Here is a 24,683-nt window from a genome sequence, read left to right on the forward strand (position 1 = left end):
GTTGAGTGATCATAGCTCTCATGGCTCACTATAGCCTCGAACTCCTGGGCTCAACCAATCCTCCCGCCTTAGCCTCCCAAATAGCTGGGATTACAGAAAAGGAGTACAAGTTTTGAAAACTAGTATATATATATGCCAAAAATAAACTTCTTAATTTAGATTTTTAAAAATATTTCTAAAAATCTTGAAAAATTATTGAATAAAATGAAGAAATGCATTTCAACATACTGTGGAGTTTTTTTTTGTTGTTGTTGTCAAAATTATGATAAACTCACAATAACCTACAAGTAAATCTGCCAGAATTCCACTTATCCCTTATCAAACCCTGTTCTCAAATTTATGAACAGTAAATACTGAGGCACTTACATTTCTAATATCCCATTTGACATTGGAACTCTATTCTTACATAGAATATGAGAATTAAACTTAACTTTATTTCCTATGGATGTTCAGAAGACCTCTGGGGCATTTAACAACCTCTCTTACTACAAAGGAATTTATAAAAGGCTGATTCCAACAATGTAAAAAAGAGTAGTCTATTTTCCAATAGCTTCCTATACAATAATTTTGGGGTTAGTTCCTAATGTAGATCCATTAATTTGTTTGAAATAAACATACCAAGGAACATCCCAAACACACACACACCTTCCCCGCCCCGCCCCACCCCCCACACGAACACACACAGGATATTTAGATCATTTGTGTTTCTATTCTCCTTCAATAGCACAGAAGAACCAAGGACTAACTCCATAATGATACTAGTTTGAAATTTCTCTTCTCTTTCTTTTTTTGGAAAAATCTAATGACTCTGGGGATAAAACTACAAATCAAATTTATACGATTTTTTAAAGGCTATTAAGCAAAATAATATTTGCTAAATTTTCCTTCTGCATAACAAACTGTGGCTCTACCATGTAATCTTTAAAAAATGTTTAACCACAATTTTACGCTCCTCTGTAACATGACAAGGACTCCATTCAATGACATTTAAGAACTTAATGGGTTGATGACAATTAACCACATTTTCTAATCTTATGACATCAAGAGTACTGGCATATGCTGGACTATGAAACTATAAAAAGAAAAAACACACAAGGTGAAAACGTGGGATGTAATTTACCACTTGTTTTGAATTAAACAAAACAATGTTTTGAGATTACTTAATGTTGGCACAGTATATAGATCAGCACATAAGGCTTACCATCTTCACCGACCACTGAATAGTTCAATGGAAAACAGAAAGAAATGGTAAATTATTCACAGGAAACCATAATACAGAAGATGCAATAGCCTATTCTTTTTTACAATACTAAAATAAATCAAGTACATTTCACAATCCAAACAATTATGCCGGAAAAACCATTTTAAGCACATTTTGGGAAAGTAAATTACTTGCAAAAAAAAAAAAAAAAGCATACATTGATGATAATGGGCAGATATTTTCTATGTTTAACTAAAACTTAAAAATAAACATTCTACCTGTAATCATGCATTTTCTTTTAAAGTGAATTTTATGTAAGTGGATTTCACTTCTATAGCTCTTTATTCTCAAATTACTAATATTTGAAAAGTTGAATATGAACTCTAAGATTAAACATTTAAAAAGAAATCTTACATGAAATATTAAAAAATAGAATGTTCTTTCCAGTGCGTTAAAGAAAACACTATTACCTACATTTTTATACTTCAAAGTACTGTTTGAATTTAAATATACCATGGTTAGATGAGGGTAACATTTTTACTTTCATTTTAAAATCTTTTAAAATGTACATTAAAAACACATTATTTTCAAAATAGTGAGTTATCCAGATTCAAGTTTCCCGTACACATTTCCTAATATATACAAGTATATAGGTTGAATTTTGCTTTAAAAATATAGCTTCCATTTTTCAGGTTTTATTTTAAAATCCATATGCTTGAACAACACTAAAAACATAACTTCAATTTTTAGAAAATTGATTAAAATGTATTCTTTCTGAAAATATGAAATGACACAGATTCTGAAGAGACCAACCATAGTGCTCTTGTACAACAATACTTTATATATGTGTATATATATGTGTGTGTGTACAGATATAGATATGTATATGGATATGGATATATCTCCCACATTCTGTGGGTCAATAGGATTCTGCAACTGGCATGGCATCTATATAGCATCCCAACTACACACCCACACACATACACACACACGGTGACCCAGAAAATGCAACGGAGCTTTATAAAGTTAATCTTCACATTCATCTCAATTGGTGAGCTGCCTGTAAAATTTTTACTTTTCCCTGTTTTCTAAATCACGATGTTTTAAGAGAAGGTGTTGGGGAGATGTCAGATAAAAAATTCACATTAAAAATATGAATGAATTTTAATAAATAATCTGACAAAAATATCTACCCCTTATCTCTGATGAGTTGGTCACTGCTATGCATTATCGTTCCAAATTAAGCTTAACATTCTTTAGACTGTCAGTATTTTTGAGAAACAAAAACCACAATTTATTTTGCTATTAAAAAACTCCTGGTAAGGAAATAGAAAGGTTTGAAGAAAGATATTCACAGTCTTTCAAAAATGTTATTAAATGAAATTATATATAGGACAAGCAACAAAATATTTGAAGTATATGAATTTGACTTATCTTTCGATAATTTTCACCAGTGAAATTTCTAAGTGATGCAAATTATCTTTCTAATTTCTATATTAATATTTTAGAGAAAACATTAAGATAATTATAGCTGAAATATCAAATGTTTCAGCTATTTGTTAATCTAGTCTTACTAAATTATCAATTGGAAATTTGATAATTAGATTTGGGGATGTACAAAGCTCAAGTTCTTTGTAAAAATATTAGACATATGTTCTGTGTAAGGTTTTAAAGTAATACATGTTCCATACAAAAATATCTTATTCTCATATACAATTATATACTCATAAACTAGAAAACTTCATATACTCAACTACATTTAATAAACACAAGAGAGCTAAAAAGGAAATCATTTAGACAATTAAAATTATTAGGTGTATTTCATTTTAAATAGGACAAAATTTCATGAGAACTACTCTGGAGAGACAAAAACTTAGAAAAATGTCTCTGAAAGTCTATAAAGTCATAAATATTCAGAGAGAAAACCTGGACTCATTGCTAAATAAATAACTTAAAAAACAGTATCCAATAAAACTCAAAGTAGCAATAGAGTAAAAATTATTAGTTTGTTTTTAAGTAGTTAAGTTCGAGTATATCCTCAAATATCCATTAACGGTTAGAACTTAATGTCACAGAAGGAAATTATAGAACTTCCTCCCTCAGAAAAGATCTGCTGATACCACTGTCAAACTCAAAAACATTTTTCATATCCTTAATTTATATTGGGATCTGTACACACGAGTTTTTCTTTAAAAAAGGAAAAGAAAAAGAAAAAATCATAATTTTTAAGAAGTTATTTAGGAAAAGCAATGTGCAGCAAATATCGCACAAAACAAGAGTTTCTGAACTGAATGGTACAACTCATCAGTTTTAAGAAACCTCTAGACTTATTTTGTAATCTTAATAGACTGAAAATTCCATGTAAAAACATATAAGCAGGCTTACTAAAGCTTACCTTCTTCTTTTTGAATTTTTCTATATTGAGAAAATTCTTATGTGGAAAAAAAATCTCTATAGGTTAATTTTTGAGATAAATATCTAGTAAATACCAAACGGTAATCAAAAGAAAAAAATTTCTCAACCTCAAAGTTGTAATCCACTTTCTTCCCTGCTCTGTCCTCTAAACCCCTAGTTGGTTTGTCATATTTTCTCTTTCACACTGCTTTCTTCTCTGGAGTGGTATAGCTAATAATAAATCTGGGAGGGGATTTCAGCCTTCTAAAACTAGATCCCTACAAAAATAACTTATGCTATCTTACGTAAATAACTTATAAATATCTATAATTTGTGAGAAACAATAAGCAAATAGTTCTAAGTTTTACAGTTGTAAAATTCTACCTACAAACTTATTCAAAAAAAAAAAAATAAGATGACACATATTTAAGCTTCTCTCTCCAGGGTTCATAGCTCTAATTGCCTGAGTTTTTTTTTTTCCTTAGAACTACACTTACCTCGCATCTCTATGACTACATGTGGAAAATATGACTATGACTATATAGTGTAAAATACGACTATTTTAACTGGGCCTGGTAGACTCATTATATAGGATATACAAATGATTACAAAAACATGACTACTACATAGTAATTTCTCATGATTTATGTAACAATATAATATTTAGTGTAGTCTAAATTGCCAGAGGAGTAGTGGTTCATGCCTGTAATCCCAGAACTTTGGGAGGCTGAAGTGGGAGGACTGCTTGAGCCCAGGAGTTTGAGATCAGCCTGGGCAACAGAGCAAGACCACATCTCTTTAAAACAATTTTAAATTAAAAATAAGTAATAAATAAACTGCCATAGGGAAGCAACATGGGAATGAGTTCTAGCCTTGTAACTCAGGCAATAGAAATCCCAAATATGATTTCTCAAAGTCTTTCAAACAAGTGTTCAGAGCTTTTAGAAGTGATTATAGGCATGCCTACAGTTATAATACAGACTCATCCATGGGGACTTTTCAAAATGTCATCAATTACCTACCATCCACATATAGAATTAGGTAAGACAGATGCAAAGAAGTTCATGTCACTGGAGGAAAAAAGAAGTCCAGAAAAAGACATAATACACTGGGACATTTCTGCTGCATTAGTAACATCAGTTAAGTTTGTCATAATGTTTTAAGGCAATATAGATGTAATCTTGTCCCTAAACTAATATATCTTGTTCTATAGGAGGCCAAAATGCAATGTGAAGACAGAAAGGAAGAAAAATAGAAGGGAAGGAGGGGAAAGAAGAGAGAAAAGAGGAGAAAGGAAGGGAGGGAAGGGTCTAAGAAGGAAGAACGAAACAACCTAATTTTAGATTATTATTGTTAGGCTTCTTACGACATTGAAAGACTGATTTCTCACCTATGGGTTAACAAACCTATGTTTTTCAAATGTCCCAACAAATGCTCAAATATTATAAATGAGTCTAAATTACAGGCTATGAATATTAAAAGCACACCCTTAAAATCAAACATAAACAAGAAAAATTAGCCTCACTAACATAATAGAGTAACACTAATGTATTTATTAGTAGTATAACAGTTGTTGCTAAACAACAGTTTAGTAAACATTACTCAGTGATATCTAGTATTTTTGTAGGCTTTACAATTTACAATCTATTTTCTAATATATTATCTCAATTTGATCTACAACAATCTTGATATTTAAAATGCCTACCTTTAATTTTTTTAACTATTGGAAACTGTGTTTTATACATCTGAAAATAAGCAGGGCAATTAAAATTGAGCTTGACATTTTATTGTCAATAAAATAATACTTTATAAAATTGGCAGGTGAAGTCAGCATTGGTGACAAATTATTACAAGAGTAACTCCAGTGACAAATTACTGAAAGTCTTAAAAATGTAAATACATTACAAGACAATGGTGAACATATGATTTCACATAAACAAAAAAATAGCTAAAATATGATTGTACCCAGCACCCTCTTTATAATACCATTCTTTTATGGTTGAGCATTTCAAATGTTATAAAGAGGAGTTGTTTTTAACTTGAGGGCAGCTATTCTTAATTCTGTGGTGTTTTTAAACTGTGTATTTATAGGAGAGAGCCTTATAATGAGGGTGGAGAGTATTAAAAGCCACACTACACACACAATAGGCCATCATGCATTTTAACCCATTATTAAACTTACCCCTCTTTTGAGGCTTCTGAAAGAAGGAATTCTGGGCTTCCCTGTTTTTATTTCATTCATACAATAATGCACGGGCTCAATGGAGAATGTGAGAAACTGGGACCCATTAGGAGTACTGGATGTGAATAAACTAGTAGGGGTTAAGGGTGGGGACTGTGGCTAATATGGAAATAAAGAAAGGAATCAATAAGCCAAATGTGCATAGTTTTTTCCTAAATGAAAATTCTATTTTTGGCAACATACTTTTCACAAAATATATCTCAAATAAAGTTTTCTGTAAAAATATTATGAGAAAGTAAACATAGTTTTGCCCAAAACTATCATTTAAAAAAATCAAATTTACTTTTTAAAATGTACCATTTCACTTGATTACTTTTAACATCGGACAAATTAAAAACACAGAGTTCACAAATTATATTCTCAAAGAAAGCAATATGGCCTAGATTTTAAAATTCTCTTCTAATTTCTAGAATATTAGCATTACCATGGTACTTGTCAAGAAATAAAGCTGGCAGCTACACCTAAAGTTATCTAAACAGGTAATGTCGCACATAAAATATTAAAACTGCAACTGATTATTATCAAAAATAGGCAAAAAAATTTTCATTACATTCATGGCTTTCCTCTCAGGCTGTTTCTATTTCATCCTTATTTCACCTTTTTTTTTTTAATTCCAGTATTCCTTGTACATCTAAGCTCTTCTAGCTACCTCGATCTGACTTAAAACAGGTCTCACCTCTCAACTTCTTGACTGGACAATATGATTAAAAGCATAAATAAAGCATGAGTTAATTATAATTGTGCTTTTAAAGATACAGGTATATTATAATGAGTTAAATTTTAATTTTATCTACACTCATATGCCATGATCAAAAAATGAATTAAAATAATCAAGTATACTTTAATAAATACAGCACATCAGATTAAAAGTATTTCTCTATTCTCCTTACTAATAAGACACGAGTACAACCACTTAATTGATAAGAAAGACAAAGCACCCATCTATTTCATTTGCTCACATGCTGACCTAGATCTATCTAAAATAAAGAGCACATCAGAAGGTGGGTTCTAACAAGAAGTTAAGAGTGAGATTCTCTTAACAAACTAGAAATTGTTTTAAACTTCAATTAACCAAGACTGAACCTTTCCCATTAAAAACTCATATGGATGATAAAAATAATTTTAGTAGTAGGATCTATAAAACCTAACTTGACATGTATTATGGCTGTGGTCAATCATTCATTCCATTTGAGAATTCCAATTTTAGTGCTATTTTAGTTAGATCATGTTGCCTTAAAAATTCTGATGGAAACTACATACAAATGAAACTTCAAAAGCATATAATTTAACTAGATATTAACAACTTTGTTAATACTCTTACCCATTATTAAGCAGTAGTCAAATGTTAAATCCATAAATAACTGTTACTGTTAAGGTATTCCTAATATAAGTGAAAGGTTAACTGAATCATTCAAATTGAAAATATTTATTCTCCATTAATGGTAAATCATTTTGCATTCAATACCCACATTGTTTTAGTTGGTACACTTAAACTGATTAGCATATAGGAATTTTATGACTTTTACCTTTGGCTTCTTTCCAAAGAGCCACAATTTGCCCTTGGCCTTTCCTACTGTGGTTTTGGCATCCATCTTCCCACTCTCCTGTTTGGATGCACTGATAGTCCCATCAGAAATGGTTCTATATATATGTTGACTGTAATCTTCAAATGGAAAGTCTCCTGGAGGTTCAAAACCAGATTTGAAGGAGTCTACCACCATTTGAGAGTCCTATACAAAAGAAACTAGGTTTTAAAACTGTTTCACTTGCTCATAATTCTACATCAGCTTTCATAACTTTTTCAGTACAAGAAAACAACAAATATAAGTTTAAATAAATAATTCCACAGTAATCATTAAGGTAAATAATTTATTCCCATGAATGTGTAACAAACTCAAAGTATTTTAATCCCAAAAGAAAAATATACTTGCAAATTACCACTTAATTAATTTATAATATTCATAAAATGTTTTTACTTGGTAGCTTTAACCACCTGAAATTCATCTGAAGACTACTTAGCTGAAAAAGACCTAACTGACAAAAAGAATACAGAAAGAGGTTATTAACAAGTAGAAATTCTGAGAAGTTTCAAAGGAAAAAGGCTTTTTGCTTTAAAAGATAGATGTCAACAAAGAAGCTAATCTTTGGAATGAGGAAACAACATCTAATTGTAAAAGAGAGTAAAAGATGAGTAGGAAAGGCTTTCTAACTCATCCAACATGGGAAAAGATAAATAAATTAAATATATACTGTGGAATGTTAACAGAGCAACAGGGAAAAGATCTCATAAACACTACTGAGTGCAAAAAACATTTGAAAGTTTAATACCATGTACTTAAAATTTTTAAACTCACATAAATATTGTTTTTAGACATACATACCTCTACCTGAATGCTTTACTGATACCTTAAACTCATTATTTTCAGAGTATCTCTACAAATTCCTCCCCACCCCTAACAACAACCTCTCTTTTGTTGCCTATTTCTGTTAACAGTACATTTTGCCCTTCATTTAGTCAAAAGTCATCCTTAAGTCATAGCTTACTTTTGTCAGTAATGCTACCCTCAGCAATAATTTGCTAAAGGGTAATTAGAGAGAAGAGGGCTGTAATGATATTGTATAAACTTGTATCCAGCCATGCTGAAAGCCAAAAATCCTCTTATCTAAATTTAAGTGAGAATTCTATTAGCTGTAACAGAAAGGATCCTCACTAATATAATATCTACTTGATAGGTTCATGAAGACTAAAATATGTGACACATATCTGATATCCTGCAAACACCAGTTCTCTTCTCTTGCCACTGCCTTTCCTCAGTTTCTGCCAACCATGCTTTTTGATCACTCAATCAACATTTACTGAGATAAAAGACCCTAGTCCTTAATCAAGATACAATGTGATTACCTATCCTCAAGGGGAGGAGGGCTATGCTGTTTCATCTGCACATAATGCCCTCCTTCCTCCTCCTCATTGGTCATCACTCCATATGCTACCCACATTTCTTGATCCAGCTCAAGTGCTAAAGGCAACTCTAACCACATACTTCTCTAAATTTTCACTAAACTAATATAATAGTATAACACAATTTGTAACACACAGTTCCTAGGTTAGACTCTTTGATAAGAACTGAAAACTTAGTGGGAGAAGAGAGTTAGAAATCTTTTTTTTTTTTTTTTAAAGAAAGAATTAGAACTTTTGCATGTAGAATGAATCTCAGAACTCAAAGGAATCTATTGCAAGACATTCTTCTACAGAATATAATTTAGAACCACACATCAGATTACTTTATCCCTTTCTCAACTCATTTCACTAACTTAAACTGCACACCTAAACCAAACAGATGCATTCAAAGATAATTATTTAGCACTTACTCTTCTTTCATCAACTGATTTTGCTGCAAGAATCATTCCTTCCAAACATTTTGAAATGATAGGAATAACTTTGCGTTCTGAGTCAGCAAATCCTCTGTAACACTCACTGAGTTTAATAGTCCTTCGTTCGTCCATTTCTTGTAGTTGCTAATAATCAAGAATTTTTTTAAAAAGAGAAAACTGAATTTTTCAATCATTCTAAAAGAGATCAATTAGTGATCCCCCACCAAAAATTAAATATTTCTACCCTCATAGTTACACTGTTGTTAATACCTTTTAACAAGTGCTATTGACTTATAATACTTAAAACCTGGGACATGCTAAACAACAAAAGAAAGAAAAAAAATAGTAAGGCACTTAGTATTGCTTTCCTAAAACCAGATGACACTGGGATTCTAGCCTTCTAAAAGGACCCCTTACTGGCTATCAGCTCCCTGCCCCATAGCACTCCCACCTTTTACTATTCAATCAGAGTAGTTCTTGTTTATGCTTCCAGAAAACATTTCATTTGATGACAAAATTCTGGTGCTTTTTTTTTTTTTTTTAAAGCAACTGGCCCATAACATATACAAGACTGAGACTTTTTTTTTTTTTTTTTTGAGGCAGAGTCTCGCTCTGTCGCCAGGCTGGATGGAGTGCAGTTGCGCGATCTCGGCTCACTGCAACCTCCACCTCCCAGGTTCAAGCAATTCTCCTGCCTCAGTCTCTCAAGTAGCTGGGACTACAGGCACGTGCCACCATACCCAGCTAATTTTTGTATTTTTAGTAGTGATGGGGTTTCACCATGTTGGCCAGGATGGTCTCGATCTCTTGACCTCGTGATCCACCTGCCTCGGCCTCCCGAAGTGCTGGGATTACAGGCGTAAGCCACTGCCCCCGGCCAAGTCTGAGACTTCTAACCTCAAGTTAATTCAGGATACTTTGGTAAGACTTGGCTGGAGCAACAGTCCATACTAGTTGTTTATCAACAGGTACCCAGACCTACTGCAGTGTACACCTCAGAGCTGGGGATACGTGAGGAAAAACAGGAAGTCACAAGCTCAAAGTGGCACATATAGAATCCTCACAACTGAAAATTCACTGGCACATGCCACTAGGAAATATGTTGGAACACATAAAGTCCAACAACTTAAAGGCATTTTTTTTTTGACATATCCTATTTGCCAGCACTGACCTTGCTGTTTCATTGACAGCAGTTACACTGCTTGTCTCCCCAAACTCCCACAGCCTGGGACTTCGAGACCTGCATTTTCACAGAAGAATTGCTCCATAGAATGGTCCAAATCCAAGTATCAGGCCCAAAACACAAAAGGTAGTTTATCTCCACAAGTTATAGTTTCCCCAGAATATGAAGACTTAACTACTAAGCCTAGAAAAGCATCACAGTGAAGACTGGCAGGCTTGGCCCTCTGGATTCAATGACCAGAATTCTGGTCCCCACTCCAGTTCATTATCTCTCACTGTGCTTTCTTTGTATTTCCAACTTGCCTTATAAAGAAGAAAAAGTGTACCCGGGCTGACACTCTTCCCACAGAAGCTCTGCTCGTTGAGATAATAACTCATCAACACTGCTTTACTAAATCCCTTTTCTGTAATTTCTCTTCTTTCTAGAACAGGCAATTAAATAATTTAACCCTCATGAAAATTCTGAGGTCTTTTTTTACCTGAGGCTGTTTGGCAACTGTTACCATCAAGTGATGACAGACAGGATTTATAAGCAAGCTCAAAGTCTGAATTACATTTATCATCTAACAGAGCCAGCATGATAAGCAGGCAAAAACCATGCTAGCAAATACATTTTGTAAGATTTATTTCTGCCATCTGGACTGATGCCAATGACTCTGGTTTGGTATAAAAATGCTACATCTCAATTCTAGGTGAGCAGATTACAATATACAAATTCAATTAATTCTCCTTTGTCATGTCAAAATACTTAAAGTATTTAAATGTATCTTACAAATGTCATTGTTTTAGTAAACTGTTTATAACACTAATAGTAGATACGTAGGAAAATGTGTGACTTAAAAGTTAGAAAACACTTGTTTTCAAATCTATAATCTTAAAGGAATCTCTCACCCCAACCCTGATGTCTAGTGAATCTAGAAAGATTCTGATGTCTAAGACTTACAAGTTTTATATTTAAACACCAGTTAATCTAAAACTAGATTAACTTCATATCTAAGATTTACCTTGTAAATCTGAGGAATCACTACATAAAAATGTTTATGTTGTTCTCCATTAAAGTTTTGTAATTGTGCAGCATATTCATTTTTATTTTCATCGGCCATATGCGTACGCAGATTCAACTGCTGTTTGGCCTAGGGGCAAATTGGTCGAAATTATTATCAACAACAAAATCACAGCAATTCACTTTTTTGAAAATTATACTAGAACTAGATTTTATCAATGAAGAAGCCAACACCTGACATCAAAAGAATAATGACGTGGCATAACTTTTTTGAACTATTAATATCATTTAAAATATAAGGAGACACCTGCAGATCTTACTGTCAGAGTGGTCTCCTTATTACAATATTCTTCCCTCTCTCATTACAATAGTATTCCCTGATAGCAATAAGACATTCTAATATAGACTCTCCTTACCAAATCCAGATAAAAAAACAAACAAATGAAAACATTATAGCTTGAAACAGTGTGCTTTCAATCAGAAGAGAAAAACAGGTAGCTTTAGGAATATTTTCAGATTGTTAAAAAAGTTAACAGTAAAACATTTCTTTATGATCCAACTACATCCAACTAAAATATGGAACTTAAATCACAGTGAAACTAAATAATAATATGATTGTTGAATAATGCAACATTCAACAGTGTTTCCACCAATGTGTAGAACCACAGATACTTTAAGGAATGCTTATTTAGAATACAGTTCTGTTCCTCTTAATCTCTTGTACAAAGTCAAATTACAACAGTTATTCTCTAACTAATTAGTTATTACCCCATCAACACATCTTAGCTTTCTAACCTATTTTGGAATAGGATAAAAACTCAATCCCAGTAGCAACTACGTCTTTCCTCTAAATTTGAATGCAGCTAAGATATTGTAATAAATTAACATATATTACTTTCTCAGACCAATACGTATAATTTAAAGTTGGCAAATATTTGTATATTTTAGACTTAGATACAGTGTATCTCAAGTAAATCCTAATACTGTAGTCATGCAAATGTTGTGACTACTTTCCTTATGCAAATAATAATATTTTGACATTAAAGTTGGTTTGGAGTATTTCTTACCTTTTCAACATCTGCCTTGGTTGCATTAGTATCATTATCCAATCTTTCATAACTCTGTTGTGCCTTTTCTGCCTCTCTACATTCTCTTTCAAACTTCTTTTTACTCTGTTAAAAAAATTAAAATATCACACTGAGAAAATAAAATCAGGCTAACTTCATTTAAGAAATAACTTTAGATAGCATTAGGAGAAATAACTAACATAGATGACGGGTTGATGGGTGCAGCAAACCACCATGGAACATGTATACCTATGTAACAAACCTGCACGTTCTGCACATGTATCCCAGAACTTAAAGTATAATAATTTTAAAAAGAGAGAAAAAAGAAATAACTTTAAAATGTGCCACTGTGTATTGTGTGGAAATGAACTGCGCACTAAGTAAAATTTGTCCTTTCTAAATTAGAAAATAAATTTTACTATTACAACCAATCCACGTTCCTTAAATATCAGACATTAATTACAGACTATGAGGAAAAATAACATAGGCATGACTGAGTTAATATTTATTATATATCTCACTCAAAAAATGTGTGTTTTATAATTTTTTTATAAAAAATACAAGTCCTCATCTTCAGGAGGACTTTTTTGGTTTGGTGTTTTTTGTTCAGTTGGTTTGTTTTGGCATTTATTTTTATACTTTTTTGGTGAGATCCAATGTAGCTTGGGTATATGGAGCGTCCCTCCAAAGTGGTTTTATATTGTTTCTTCCAGGTGTCCCACGAAGAACATCAGCCCAGACCCCAAATCTTTTTAAATTTTATTTCATTCAAACTATTATGACTTTGTAAAAACTATTCACAACTGAGCCATGTAAAATATATGTCATATTATATTTTCTTTCCTACATAATTTTTTGAAATTCTGGAGTTAATACATGTCTTCGTTTTTTCAATTTGCTTAGTTTCCAATGCATAATTCAACCCGTTTTTTCCAGTTCTTTAAAACTGTCTGCAGTTAATTCTAACACATTAGGAATTCTATTGATTTTATTTTCTTGATAAATCTTTCCCAAAGGCTTCTAAACTTGCTGGAATTTGAACTCATTACCAACTAGGCCTAATGCATAGTTGTTACTTTAGCATTTCCCTCCCCCATCAACCTGTGGATTCATTTCACCTCTATCTTTCTTTGGATGTCCTATTTCCTAGTTGTATGCTTTCTCCGTTCTTGATTCACTTCCTCATTTTGCTAGAACACATTCAGCAGCAGCCTCCTAAAAGGTCTGCAGGAGATAACTGAATCTCCACGGCTAAAAATGCATTTACCATCATTTTTAATTGACAAAATTTGGCTGGAAATCATTTTCCTTCAAAAACTTAAAAGTATTGCTCCACTATTCTTCTGGCTTCCTGTGTAACTATCCTGTCTATTCCATTCTGATTCCTGACCCATTGTATAAACCATGTTTGTTTGTTTGGGGTTTTTTCTCCCTGGAGGGTGGTAGAATCTTCTCTCTCTCCAAAGTGTTCTGAAATTTCAAGAGATGTGGACCCACTGTGCTGAGCACATGGGATATCCTTTCCATCTGGAAATTCATGTCTTTCAGTTCTGGGAAAACTTTCTTGAGTTATTTTTGTCCTTTTCTATGTTTTGTTCCTTTTCTATGTTTTCTCTTTTCTAGTATGTTTACTATTTTGGAAATGAACCTACTGGATGAGTCTCCTAATTTTCCATATTTTCAATGTCTGTCATTTTGCTTTACTGGGGTATTTATTGAACTTTATCTTTCATTTTTTTTCTAGTGGGCTTTTTTTTCTACTATCATAGAGTTATTTTTTGTTCTTTATATGTTTCTTTTAAAATAATACCTTATTTCATGGATGTAAAATTTTCTCTATTCCCTTTGAGAATATTAGCTAACAGCTGTAAGTATTTTCCTTGTTTGTTTTTGCATTTTAATTTTCATTTCCTTTCATAGTCACATTGCCTTCTTTCCTGCATATTAGTTCTGGTCCCTCATGTGCACATTAGATGTCTTCTTTAAATATCCTGGGATCCTTGGATATCTGCTCTTATTTAAAAAGCCATTGAAAGCTCCACAGATCGGGCTTTACGGATTATGATATTTTCCTCTAGGGTGACATGGCCAGGGAGTTTGTTTCCTTGGAAAAACCTGGCAGCAGTTTTTATAAGCTTTTTCTCCCTAAATGATTAGATTACCCCGAAAGACTTCCAATTTCTTGCCTGGAAAATACACACCTTGCAACCTGTGCTCTGAGAATTCCTCAGAAGAAGCAAACAGGGGATCTCAATATTTTGTATTTACCTAATCTCCTTTATCGAACCAGTTACAATGTTAATTTCTTACCCTGGAAATCCAAGCCCTTAGCAAGTACCAGGTCCAGGAAACCATTATACCTCAAACACCCTGTCCCCATTTTTCCAAATGCCACTTATCAGCTCAGACACCTACTGCTCTGGATTTGTTTACCCATGGTTCCCTAGCAGTTAGCAATTTCCCTTTCTTTCAAGTAACTAAGAGTTTAAAATACAATTTAAAACTACAATAGCTGTTATATCAAGCCATTTGTAGCCAAGAGGTTTCGTAGTTCAGTTTGTAATACAGTTACAACCAGATAGGCCTATAACGTACATCAAATAAATGCGCTCCAGGATTTTTTCAAATTTATTTAAATGTAGGCTTTATTTTGTACAGGTATTTTGATTAGTATGAGACACCAAATGAGGCACTTGTAATTTACTCAAAGCCCCTAAAATATTTAAATACTCATACATAAAGTCACTTTGCTATGACAATTAAGCTTCCACATTTCATTCTCTGAAACTGAGTTCAGAGCTGTGTTTTCCAATCAAGTAACTATAGGCTACTAATTCTGGTACAAACTGAGGCTACTTATGTACAAAAGTATTTTTATATTTGGTATCTTATTTGTGGAAAAACACCTACCTAATAATTCCTTGCAAAAGCAAAAGAACTAGTAGTACAATAATATTAAAAATGCTCCTTCCCTGAAAGATAATATAACATTATACAAGACAGAAATATACTCCAGAAAAGATTGTTTTTCCTTCATCCTTGGTGTGGCAGACGAAGTACAGCCACTTCTACTCCCCTACTCTTGCTTAGCAGAGCCTGCCCCGCCCAGTACAGAGGCGGAAAACAGCTAATACTTGCTCTCCTAGACTCCCCACAGCCAGGGCAGAGGTAAGTAATCTAATTCTGTCAAAGGCATCCAGAGGAAATTTGTTGGGGACTTTCTGGGAAAGTTTTCCTTCCCTGATAAAATGGGATAGTTGGAAGTGAAATGCTGCCTTTTTCCCACCTCTGGATGAAACTGAATGAGGATATCGTGTTTAGCTCTTTAAGCCTACTGTTGACCTTAAGGAGACATGGCTGAGGAAAAGAGCACCTGGTCAAGATGGCAAAGTAGACAGATGAAAAGAAGATGGAGCCTGGTGACAACCGTGGGCTACTGACTAACTATGGAACTGCTCCATTTCTGAGCTCTGCTCTTATAAAATTGTATGCTCTGTTACTTGGAGCCTTGTAACTGATGGACCTGGCATCTCTGATGCTTCTATCTTCTTAATCTCTGACCATTCCTTTAAGACCTCCTTTACAGGCTCTTCTGTCCTGATCTTAAATGCCAGTACTGCCTATTTTATTCATCCCAAGGTTAATAACTGTCTTTTAATTTTTTTCCTCAATTTTTAATACCCTGTCACTAATTCAACCTGTCCACCAGTTCTTTACATCACCTCGCAATTATTTCAAACGTGTTAGGAATTCTACAATTTCATTCTTGACTAAAGAGGAAGACATGGAACTAGGAAACAGAATCCTACACTTGTTTCTACATATTAAACAGAAATTATATGGGTTAGTTTCCCTCAATAGACTGCAAGTGCTACAAAAACAAGAACCATGTCATACTTACTTTTGTACCTCCAGAGTACATGTCAAGGATACTTTTCAATAAACACAAGTAGAGCTGAACTCACCTTTTTTTATAGCATTGTTAATGCCTTAAAGAAATCTCGCCTACATTTTTGATGCTTCTTTCTTTCTTATGACCTCTAAAACTTTTGCTTAACAACGGTCAATTGTTCTAAAGGCAAGTTGGCACCTATTAAGAATAATTTGTGCCAACACCAATTTTTAAAGGAACCAATGACTCATGAATGTAGGAGTATGTTATTTTGTGCAAATGAAAACACACACACACTCATTAGGTGGCAGATACTAAGGATGATAGTTAAGGCAATTTAAAACTTAATCAACATAAATACTTGGTGAAGTCTTGCTGAAACCAATTAGAAAATCAAAATGAAAATGAAAACATTATTAATATACCTAAGAACTCTCAATCAGCACTGGTGATTAGAATATTACATCAATGGTAGTTACATAGTAGAAATGTAATCAAAGTTTTGAAAATGCATTTTTAAAAGGGAAAGAAAACAGGCTGAAAGCAATGGAAGTATATACATGAGATTTTTAATCTCAAAGTACTTTTTCTAACAAGCACAGGCTAAACTGATTAATTTAACATGGAAAAACTCCCTTCAGCATAATTTTCAAGGAATACGCAGTGTCCACCAGAGAAATATGCTAGTAAAGAGTAAACTGTTCGATAACTTGAGGGTCCAAAAAGAGTATCTTATACTACAGAATATCATTTAATAGAGCTTTTTTTTTTTTTTGACTCTAATCCCATGACACAGATTATAGAGCATTTTATGTAAAGGCAACTGCAGTGTTCTATGTGAACATCTTGTTTTACAAATTATATACGAGAGCATTTAAGAAAAACCACATGAGCAAGTGCCTTGGGGAAATTTTTAAGTAAATAATTATTATGCCTTTATAATTTTGCCCTACAAAGTACTTTATTTCCTACAATGGGAAGGTTTCTATTAGCAGGCCAATATCAGGAGCATTTGCAAAATTATACAATGACTGAACTGGAAGAAACATTTCATATCATCTCGTTCACTCTCTTCATTTTTCACATGCTAAAAATGAAGTCAAGAGAAATCAAGTGTTAAGTTAAAGGTAGAAAAAGAACCTTGATTATTCTCAGTCCTCAGGAAATAGTCTTCTAAGATATATCTCCTTTTCCCTCTTACTTCTATCCTCTATTAATACTTTATAGTAACTACTTTAAAGTAAAAAAAAAAAAAAAAAAGAATCTCCTTAAATGTTCACAATGATTGAAGATTATAGAGTTCTTAAGTATAGAGTTATAAAGGACAACAAGAAAAATGACAAAATGACCTCACATCCTCCATTTACACTTTATTGACTATTATACAATAATACCAATGTCAAATTATTAATAAATAATACACTGAGAAACATTAAACTCAAATAGATATGAAGCATAAAAGTATTTAGGGCTAATCTAGTCTACAAGATTTTATGTTAACCATGAAAATGTCATAACTCACATTATCCATCTGTTTCCAGCACATGTCAAGATATTGTTGAGCTTTTCGTCCTTCTTGCAGATGCTGAAGATTATAACCACGGCCAAAAAAAATAAAAATAAAAAATAAAACAAAAACAAATAAAAATAATTACATTTAAACACTAAAGTCTAAAGTCCCCAAAAGGCTTTTCACTTTATTTTTTTCAAGGTACTAATTATATAACTTTACCAAGACTTAGGAAGAAAGTAATGCAAAACTTCCTAAAAATGCATTTTATAGGATATTGTCTTAACACTCTACATATAACCTTGAAAACAGATACAATTTCCAGAAAAATAATGATTGTCTTGAATAGTAGATGACAAACATTTTTTATACAAGGTCAGATAAATATTGCAGGCTTTTTAAGCCACACAGTCTCTGTGACACTCAACTCTGCTAGTGTAATGCAAAAGCAGCCACAGGCAATATAAAAGTCAATGAATGTGGGTCTGTTCCAATAAAATTTTATGTATGGACATTAAAAATAAAATTTCATATAATTGTCAATGTCATGAAATATTATTCTTTTTTCAACCATCTAAAAATATAAAAATCATTCTTAGCCTGTGGCAACTAGCAAACAAAACCAAGCAGTTGGTTGGGTTTGGCCCATAGGCTGTAGTTTGCCAAACTTAAATCCAAAAGGATCATAAATTAGCAAGAGTATTTTGTGATAATTTTTAGCTAGAAGAAATGTAGTGAAATAGAAAAACCAGTTTATGCTGAACACACATTTTAAAGAAAACAAAGTGTTTCTGTGTGACTATTTCACATACTATTGCAATTGGATGAAAATTGTAAGAATTACCATTTTTCTTTCAGTTTTCAGATCATGAGCATATCTCATTAATTCACCATACACTCTGTGCGCCATTTCTTCTGCTACAACTTCTCGCTGTCCTGCATAGTCATTTAACTCATTAAGGATATTAAAAAAGGCTACACACGAGGTAAACCTGGCAAAAACATTTCAAAATGGTGAGACTTACTTTTATTTTCATTACAAATGTTGGTGAGGTATGGACTGAATCTAACATTTCGCAAATTTTAGCATATTCAACCTAAATCTCAGCTACTAGTTCTAAATTAACTTCATATGGAAAAAAATCCTGCATTAAGCTCAAGTCGTACATGTTTGTATATCTTCAAGTAGTCTTTCATTTATTAGTAAAGGGATATTTGGGGTCAAAAAATAATAAGAATACTACCTGCAGGCTCTTTTGGCATACTGGAATCTCTTAAGTTGCCAACTGACTGGCCTGAGCTTGGGAATGAACTTGGTTGGATTCCTAGGCTTGGTAGCTGAACCTGTTGCAGAGATGATGTGCTTGCCAAATGCATCTCGATGGCTGATCTACAGAACAATTTTGCTATCAGCTCTGGACACAGCTGCCTGTATGCCTGCCCATATCCTGAATGGAAGTGAAGTGCCATTATAGTTGACACCAAAGGGGGTAGAAGGGTCAAAAATAAGGGTAAAAACGTGTGTGAGGGAAGGAGAGAAACAAAGAGAATCACTGTATTAATGTATATATCTACTTAGAACATACTGCGGAACACTCTCTTACAGATGAAGATTAACAGCTCAGATAGGACTCCATTAACACTAAACCTGAGAATCCTAACAACTGACAATTATATACAGAGTTGTTTGTTTAAGTCGAGTCTCCTCTTGTTTCTCCATCTAAACAGTCATCCACATATTCCTCTTTAAGACCACAAAAAAACTCATAAGTGATTTCTAACCTTTTATTTCTAATGCAAAAACTCTCAGTGCTTTTCAACATCCCTTTATACCAGTCAAATTGTTTTACTATCTATAAGAGTAAAAGCAAGAATCTACGAAGCCAACAACTACACGACCAAGTATGAAAAATATCCTTTTCTTCTGCAGACTAAATCCTGCAAGTGGAGTCCTAGTCTACATTTTAATTGAAAATCTGTATTTGACTATTCTAGAAAACTGTTGATCAAGCCCACTACAGTATTTATCCTCATAAAAGATAAACAGTAGTTCCTTCTTTCATAAACATTAATTTTTAAATTAAACTTTATAAAATCTTTATAAAAAGCTAAGAATATATCTTACTAAATAATAAAAATATAAGTATTTTTAAATTTTTTAATATGCATTAATGAACAGGTATGTAATTTACCGTGGCTCTTCATCTTTGGATGAACGTTTGGGGCAGTACTTCTTAACCAGATTTCTATAGGAAGAAGATTTTTTAAAGTTTATTAAAAATTTCAACTATTGTTACAATTGAAATAGTCTAAGTTTTCAATTTCATTCAATCATGAATTTTATGATATAAAACAATTAAGACAGCAATATGATCTCTACTCCATTAGCATCATAGTATGTAATCATTACTTACAATTTGTTCTTAAAATACTGATACCTGGAGAAAGAAAGGTTATTTCTGTATTTTCATATGAATGGAATCACAACAATTTGGTTGATGTTACTATCAAATAAGAAAAGAGTTAAGAGGAAAAATAGAAGGAACAAAGTACAATTGGCCCTCTGTATTCCAGGGTTCCACAACCACAGATTCAACGACGGGTCAAAAATATTCAAATAAGTAAATAACAGTGGAGCTATAAAAAGTAATACAAATTAAAAAACCAATAGAGCCTAACAAGTATTTACATAGCATTTACACTGTATTAGGCATTCTAAATAATCTAGAGATGATTTAAAGTATGGGGAGGATGTGGGTACGTTATAGGCAAATGTTATGCTATTTTATATGAGGGACTGAGAGCATCTTTGGATTTTGGTATTCATGGGTCTGGGAACCAATCCCCCTCAGGAACAATTACACTCAGTATGTGAAACTGAGTCCGGGCAAAAAGAAACATTTCAAAGAAATACCATCGCTTTTTTTTCACAAATTGGGGACTTTAATACTAAGGTAAAATGTAAGCAGATGCTGACTCAAGGAATAAAAGAACAGTTTGTCACCATCTCCATAACTCCACTTTTATATGCAAATCATTATGTGACTCCTTACCCTTCTCTTTTCTAGGCAAATGAATTATATTCTGACTTGTAACTGTTTTTTGCCTTCATCCATGTCTGTTCTTAACATTCTTATAGTAGAATGCTACCTTATTTCATCTTTTCAAAATCAGAAAGAGACTAGCATATGGACTTTGGAGCCAGATTGGACTACCTTTGTTTGAATCCTGGTTGGCTGGTTGGTTGGTTGGTTGGTTGGTTGGTTGGTTGGTTTATTGAGATGGAGTCTCACTGTGTCGCCCAGGCTGGAGTGCAGTGGGGCGATCTCAGCCCACTGAAACCTCTGCCTCTGGGGTTCAGGCGATTCTCCAGCCTCAGCCTCCTAAATAGCTGGGATTACAGGTGCATGCCACCACACCCAGCTGATTTTTGTATTTTTAGTAGAGACAGGGTTTCACCACATTGGCCAGGCTGGTCTCGACCCCTGACCTCAGGTGATCCACCTGCCTCAGCCTCCCAAAGTGCTGGGATGAGCCACCATGCCCAACCTGAATCCTGGCTTTTATGTAGTACCTATGTGACCTTGGACAATTTGCCTAACTTCTCTGTCCCCTCATTTCCTATAAATGGTGCAAACAGTACCTACCCCATACAGTTACGAGAATTAAATGATATAAAGTGCTTTATACCCTGAGTCTCAAAGTATGGTCAACCTGGGTCCAGCAAGGGTCCATAGATTCTATGGTAATAATCTACAATGAGATAAGTACAGAAGTTGGGAATAATTGTATTTCTTTTGAATCTAATAATTAAAAATTAGGGCCTATATTTTCTATGTCTCTTTTATGTCATGTTTCTAGTATTTAATTTTTATTGTTTACAAAAGCATCAGTACACAATGGATTGGAAACTAAAACTGGTCCATCATCGCAAACAATTTGAGATGCACTGCTTAAAACTATAAGCAGTTTTAAAGTAAGTGGCCCTACTATCTTTCAATACTATAAAAGAATCACTGTCTTAATTATTCTCAGATTAGTATCAATTAATTCCACTTGAATCAATTTATTCATTCTACAAATTGTCTATTATGTGCTAAGCACCATGCAAACTACTAGGAGCATCATAAATAAAAGAGGACCCATGAGCAGGAGACTTATACTCTATTGAAAGGAGACAAGTATAAACCAATAATTGTAATATACTGCATGGTAAGTGCTATGATAAAGATATACAAAGAAAAGGAAGACCTAACACCCAGTGAGGGGTGGAAAAAGAACAGGCAAGACACTGAGAAAAGAGTTCAGATCAACATGTATTGAGTTCCTACCATCAAGAAACCCATAGTTGCCACTGATTATAAAGTTAGGGACGAGATGAAAGCATTAGCACTTCACCCACTCTAGGGTGCAACCATAGCTCACTGTAGCCTCAAACTCCTGGGCTTAAGTGATCCTCCTGCCTCAGCCTACCAAGTAGCTGGGACTACAGGCACACACCATCATGCCTGACTAATAATATTTACATATACTTTTTAAAGAGACAGGGTTTCACTATGTTGCCCAAGCTGGTCTCAAACTCCTGGCCTCAAGTGATCCGCCTGCCTTGGCCTCCCAAAGTACTGGGATTACAGGTGTGAGTCATCCTCCTTGGCCTTCAAAGTTTGGCTGATATTTAATATGTCACTACACTAATACATGTACATAATTTACAAACTGTGCAGTCATATGCTCAAACATTTTTTACAGGTGAGCAATAAAAAGTTCAGAGATCTCTGGTCTAGAGAAATCAAATATATAACACTCTTACATAACATAATATGGTAAGAACAATAGAGGGCTCTGTAAAGAGGGTTCCCCAGGGGTAAAAAGCTAAAATTTCTGATTTGCTGACTAAGCCTAAAGAGATAAACAGGAATTGGGCAACTGGAAACCCCTGGGGGAGGATTCTGCTCATTAGAGAAGATCTAATGAGCAAAGACAAAGAAGTGGGGAAAAACAGAGCATTTAAGAACTGTAAGTGGGTTCAATGTTGCTGGAACATCAAATATGAACTAGAGAATTTCAAGTAGTAAGGTGAAAAGTAAGAGGGGAACGAAGCAGAGACCCTTCTGAAGTCATATGAAAGAACTCTGAATAAATACTCTTGACCAGTGGTTATTAATCCTGGTTACCCAAACACTAACAAAACTCACTGTTATGAATGATTTACTAATTCACCCAAATATCAGCAAAGCTACTATCTGCTATAAATTAATTATTTCAGATACTAGACTGACAGAAAGAAAGGGACGAGTCATGGTTAGCAAACTAGTAATTGGGCATGACCTACAGTCCTTTCTACAAAAGAACTCAAAAAGGAAGAAGGGGAAAACATGATCAACAGAATAATTCACTAGAATAGGCAAATTCAGATACAGAAAATAGATAACAGTTGCTAGCACATGGAGGAGGAGGAAATGACTGCTAATGGGTACAGGGTTTTCTTTTTGGGATGATGAAAATATTCTAAAATTCAATTGTGGTTATGGTTGCACAACTCTGTAAATACACTAAAAAAACACTCAAGTGTAGACTTTAGCAAATGAATCTTATGGCATATGAATTATACCTCAATAAAGCTTCTATAGGAGGAGGAGTGGCAGTTGCATAGGCAGTCCATCTGCCCCAGGTACCTCTATTCAATAAGTCTAAAATGAAATTTATCTACTTTTTAATCTTCTTTTACATACCTCTTTTCTTACATTAGTGGCACTACCATCCATCTAGAATTTAGACATTTAAGCCAAAAATTTGACAATCATCCTACACTTTCTCCCACCTTAACATGTTCAATCCCTACAGATTCTATTTCCTAATTAACTTTGTTAAAAACAATAATTTTTATAATAAAAAGGAAAAAATACACAAAGAGAAGCCCTGTCTTGTAACTACTTTATAAAATTGTTTTGTATACAGATGTGGGAGGACAGGCTGCTGGAAGCTACTGTAATATCTTGAAACCATAAGGGGAAAGACCAAGAGATGTACGATAATGCCCTAACTTCATCACTGAGCTCTAGAATGCCGTTTCCAAATTTGTTGTATAAAATGACTCTATTACGTGAAGCTGAATGCTTCTTAACTGACACTATAGAAGAGTTAAATAAAAATGCCCAGTAGAGATATATAGTAAAAACTAGAACTCTAAAGAAACATCTGGGATCACGATGCAGATATGAGGGTAAACATTTGTAAAGACAATAACAGAAACAAGGAGTTACCATTTGTCATCCATGTATTACTTGCCATTACCATTTGTCATCCATGTATTACTTGCCAATCTTAATGCTAAACTCTTTATATATAATCTTATGCTTACAACAACTGCAAGCAGATATTATTAGCCTGACTTTACAGGACTCAGACACATTAAGTGACTTGCCCACAGTCAAACAGCCAGTAAGTGACAAAGCCACAACCTTCCTCAAATCTGATGTCAACACCAGAGATGGTTAAAATCATGAATGTGAATGAGGCTACTGAAGAAGTATGAAATGAAAGGTAGCTAAAGACCATCTACAAACACAAATTTAACAGGGAAGGAAGAAGAGTTGCTTCAGAAGAACAGTAAGGATGAACTAAGCTAGGAAGATTACTGGTAAACAAACTATGTCCCACTACCTATTTTTAAAACAAAATTTTATTGGAATGCACTACACTCATTCATGCATGTATTGTCTATGGCTGCTTTTGCATTACAACAACAAAGCTGAGACGACCAAATTGAGTAGACATATGGGTAACAGAAAACCCAAGAGAAGGGATTTTTTTAAAAGAT

General features: G+C 33.6%; 1 protein-coding gene across 7 annotated transcripts in view; it reads right to left on the reverse strand.

Moving 5' to 3' along the window:
* FNBP1L (formin binding protein 1 like) overlaps window positions 1-24,683 on the reverse strand; it is a 106,219-nt gene that overhangs the window by 12,420 nt on the left and 69,116 nt on the right. For 2 of the 7 annotated variants that reach the window (XM_034931422.3, XM_008960514.4), the window contains exons 3-11: window positions 20,056-20,109; window positions 18,708-18,855; window positions 17,876-17,938; window positions 12,462-12,566; window positions 11,396-11,524; window positions 9,207-9,353; window positions 7,364-7,567; window positions 5,778-5,936; window positions 1,202-1,216 (exon numbers count right to left, since the gene is read on the reverse strand). In XM_034931422.3, the coding sequence (XP_034787313.1) occupies window positions 1,202-1,216; window positions 5,778-5,936; window positions 7,364-7,567; window positions 9,207-9,353; window positions 11,396-11,524; window positions 12,462-12,566; window positions 17,876-17,938; window positions 18,708-18,855; window positions 20,056-20,109 (1,024 nt within the window). Of the gene's footprint in view, window positions 1-1,201; window positions 1,217-5,777; window positions 5,937-7,363; window positions 7,568-9,206; window positions 9,354-11,395; window positions 11,525-12,461; window positions 12,567-17,875; window positions 17,939-18,707; window positions 18,856-19,107; window positions 19,312-20,055; window positions 20,110-24,683 lie in introns of all 7 variants that reach the window. The other 5 variants (XM_003808434.5, XM_008960511.4, XM_055115917.2 and 2 more) reach the window with 4 other exon arrangements.

This window comes from Pan paniscus, chromosome 1 (genome assembly GCF_029289425.2).
Source record: "Pan paniscus chromosome 1, NHGRI_mPanPan1-v2.0_pri, whole genome shotgun sequence".
NCBI lineage: Eukaryota > Metazoa > Chordata > Mammalia > Primates > Hominidae > Pan > Pan paniscus.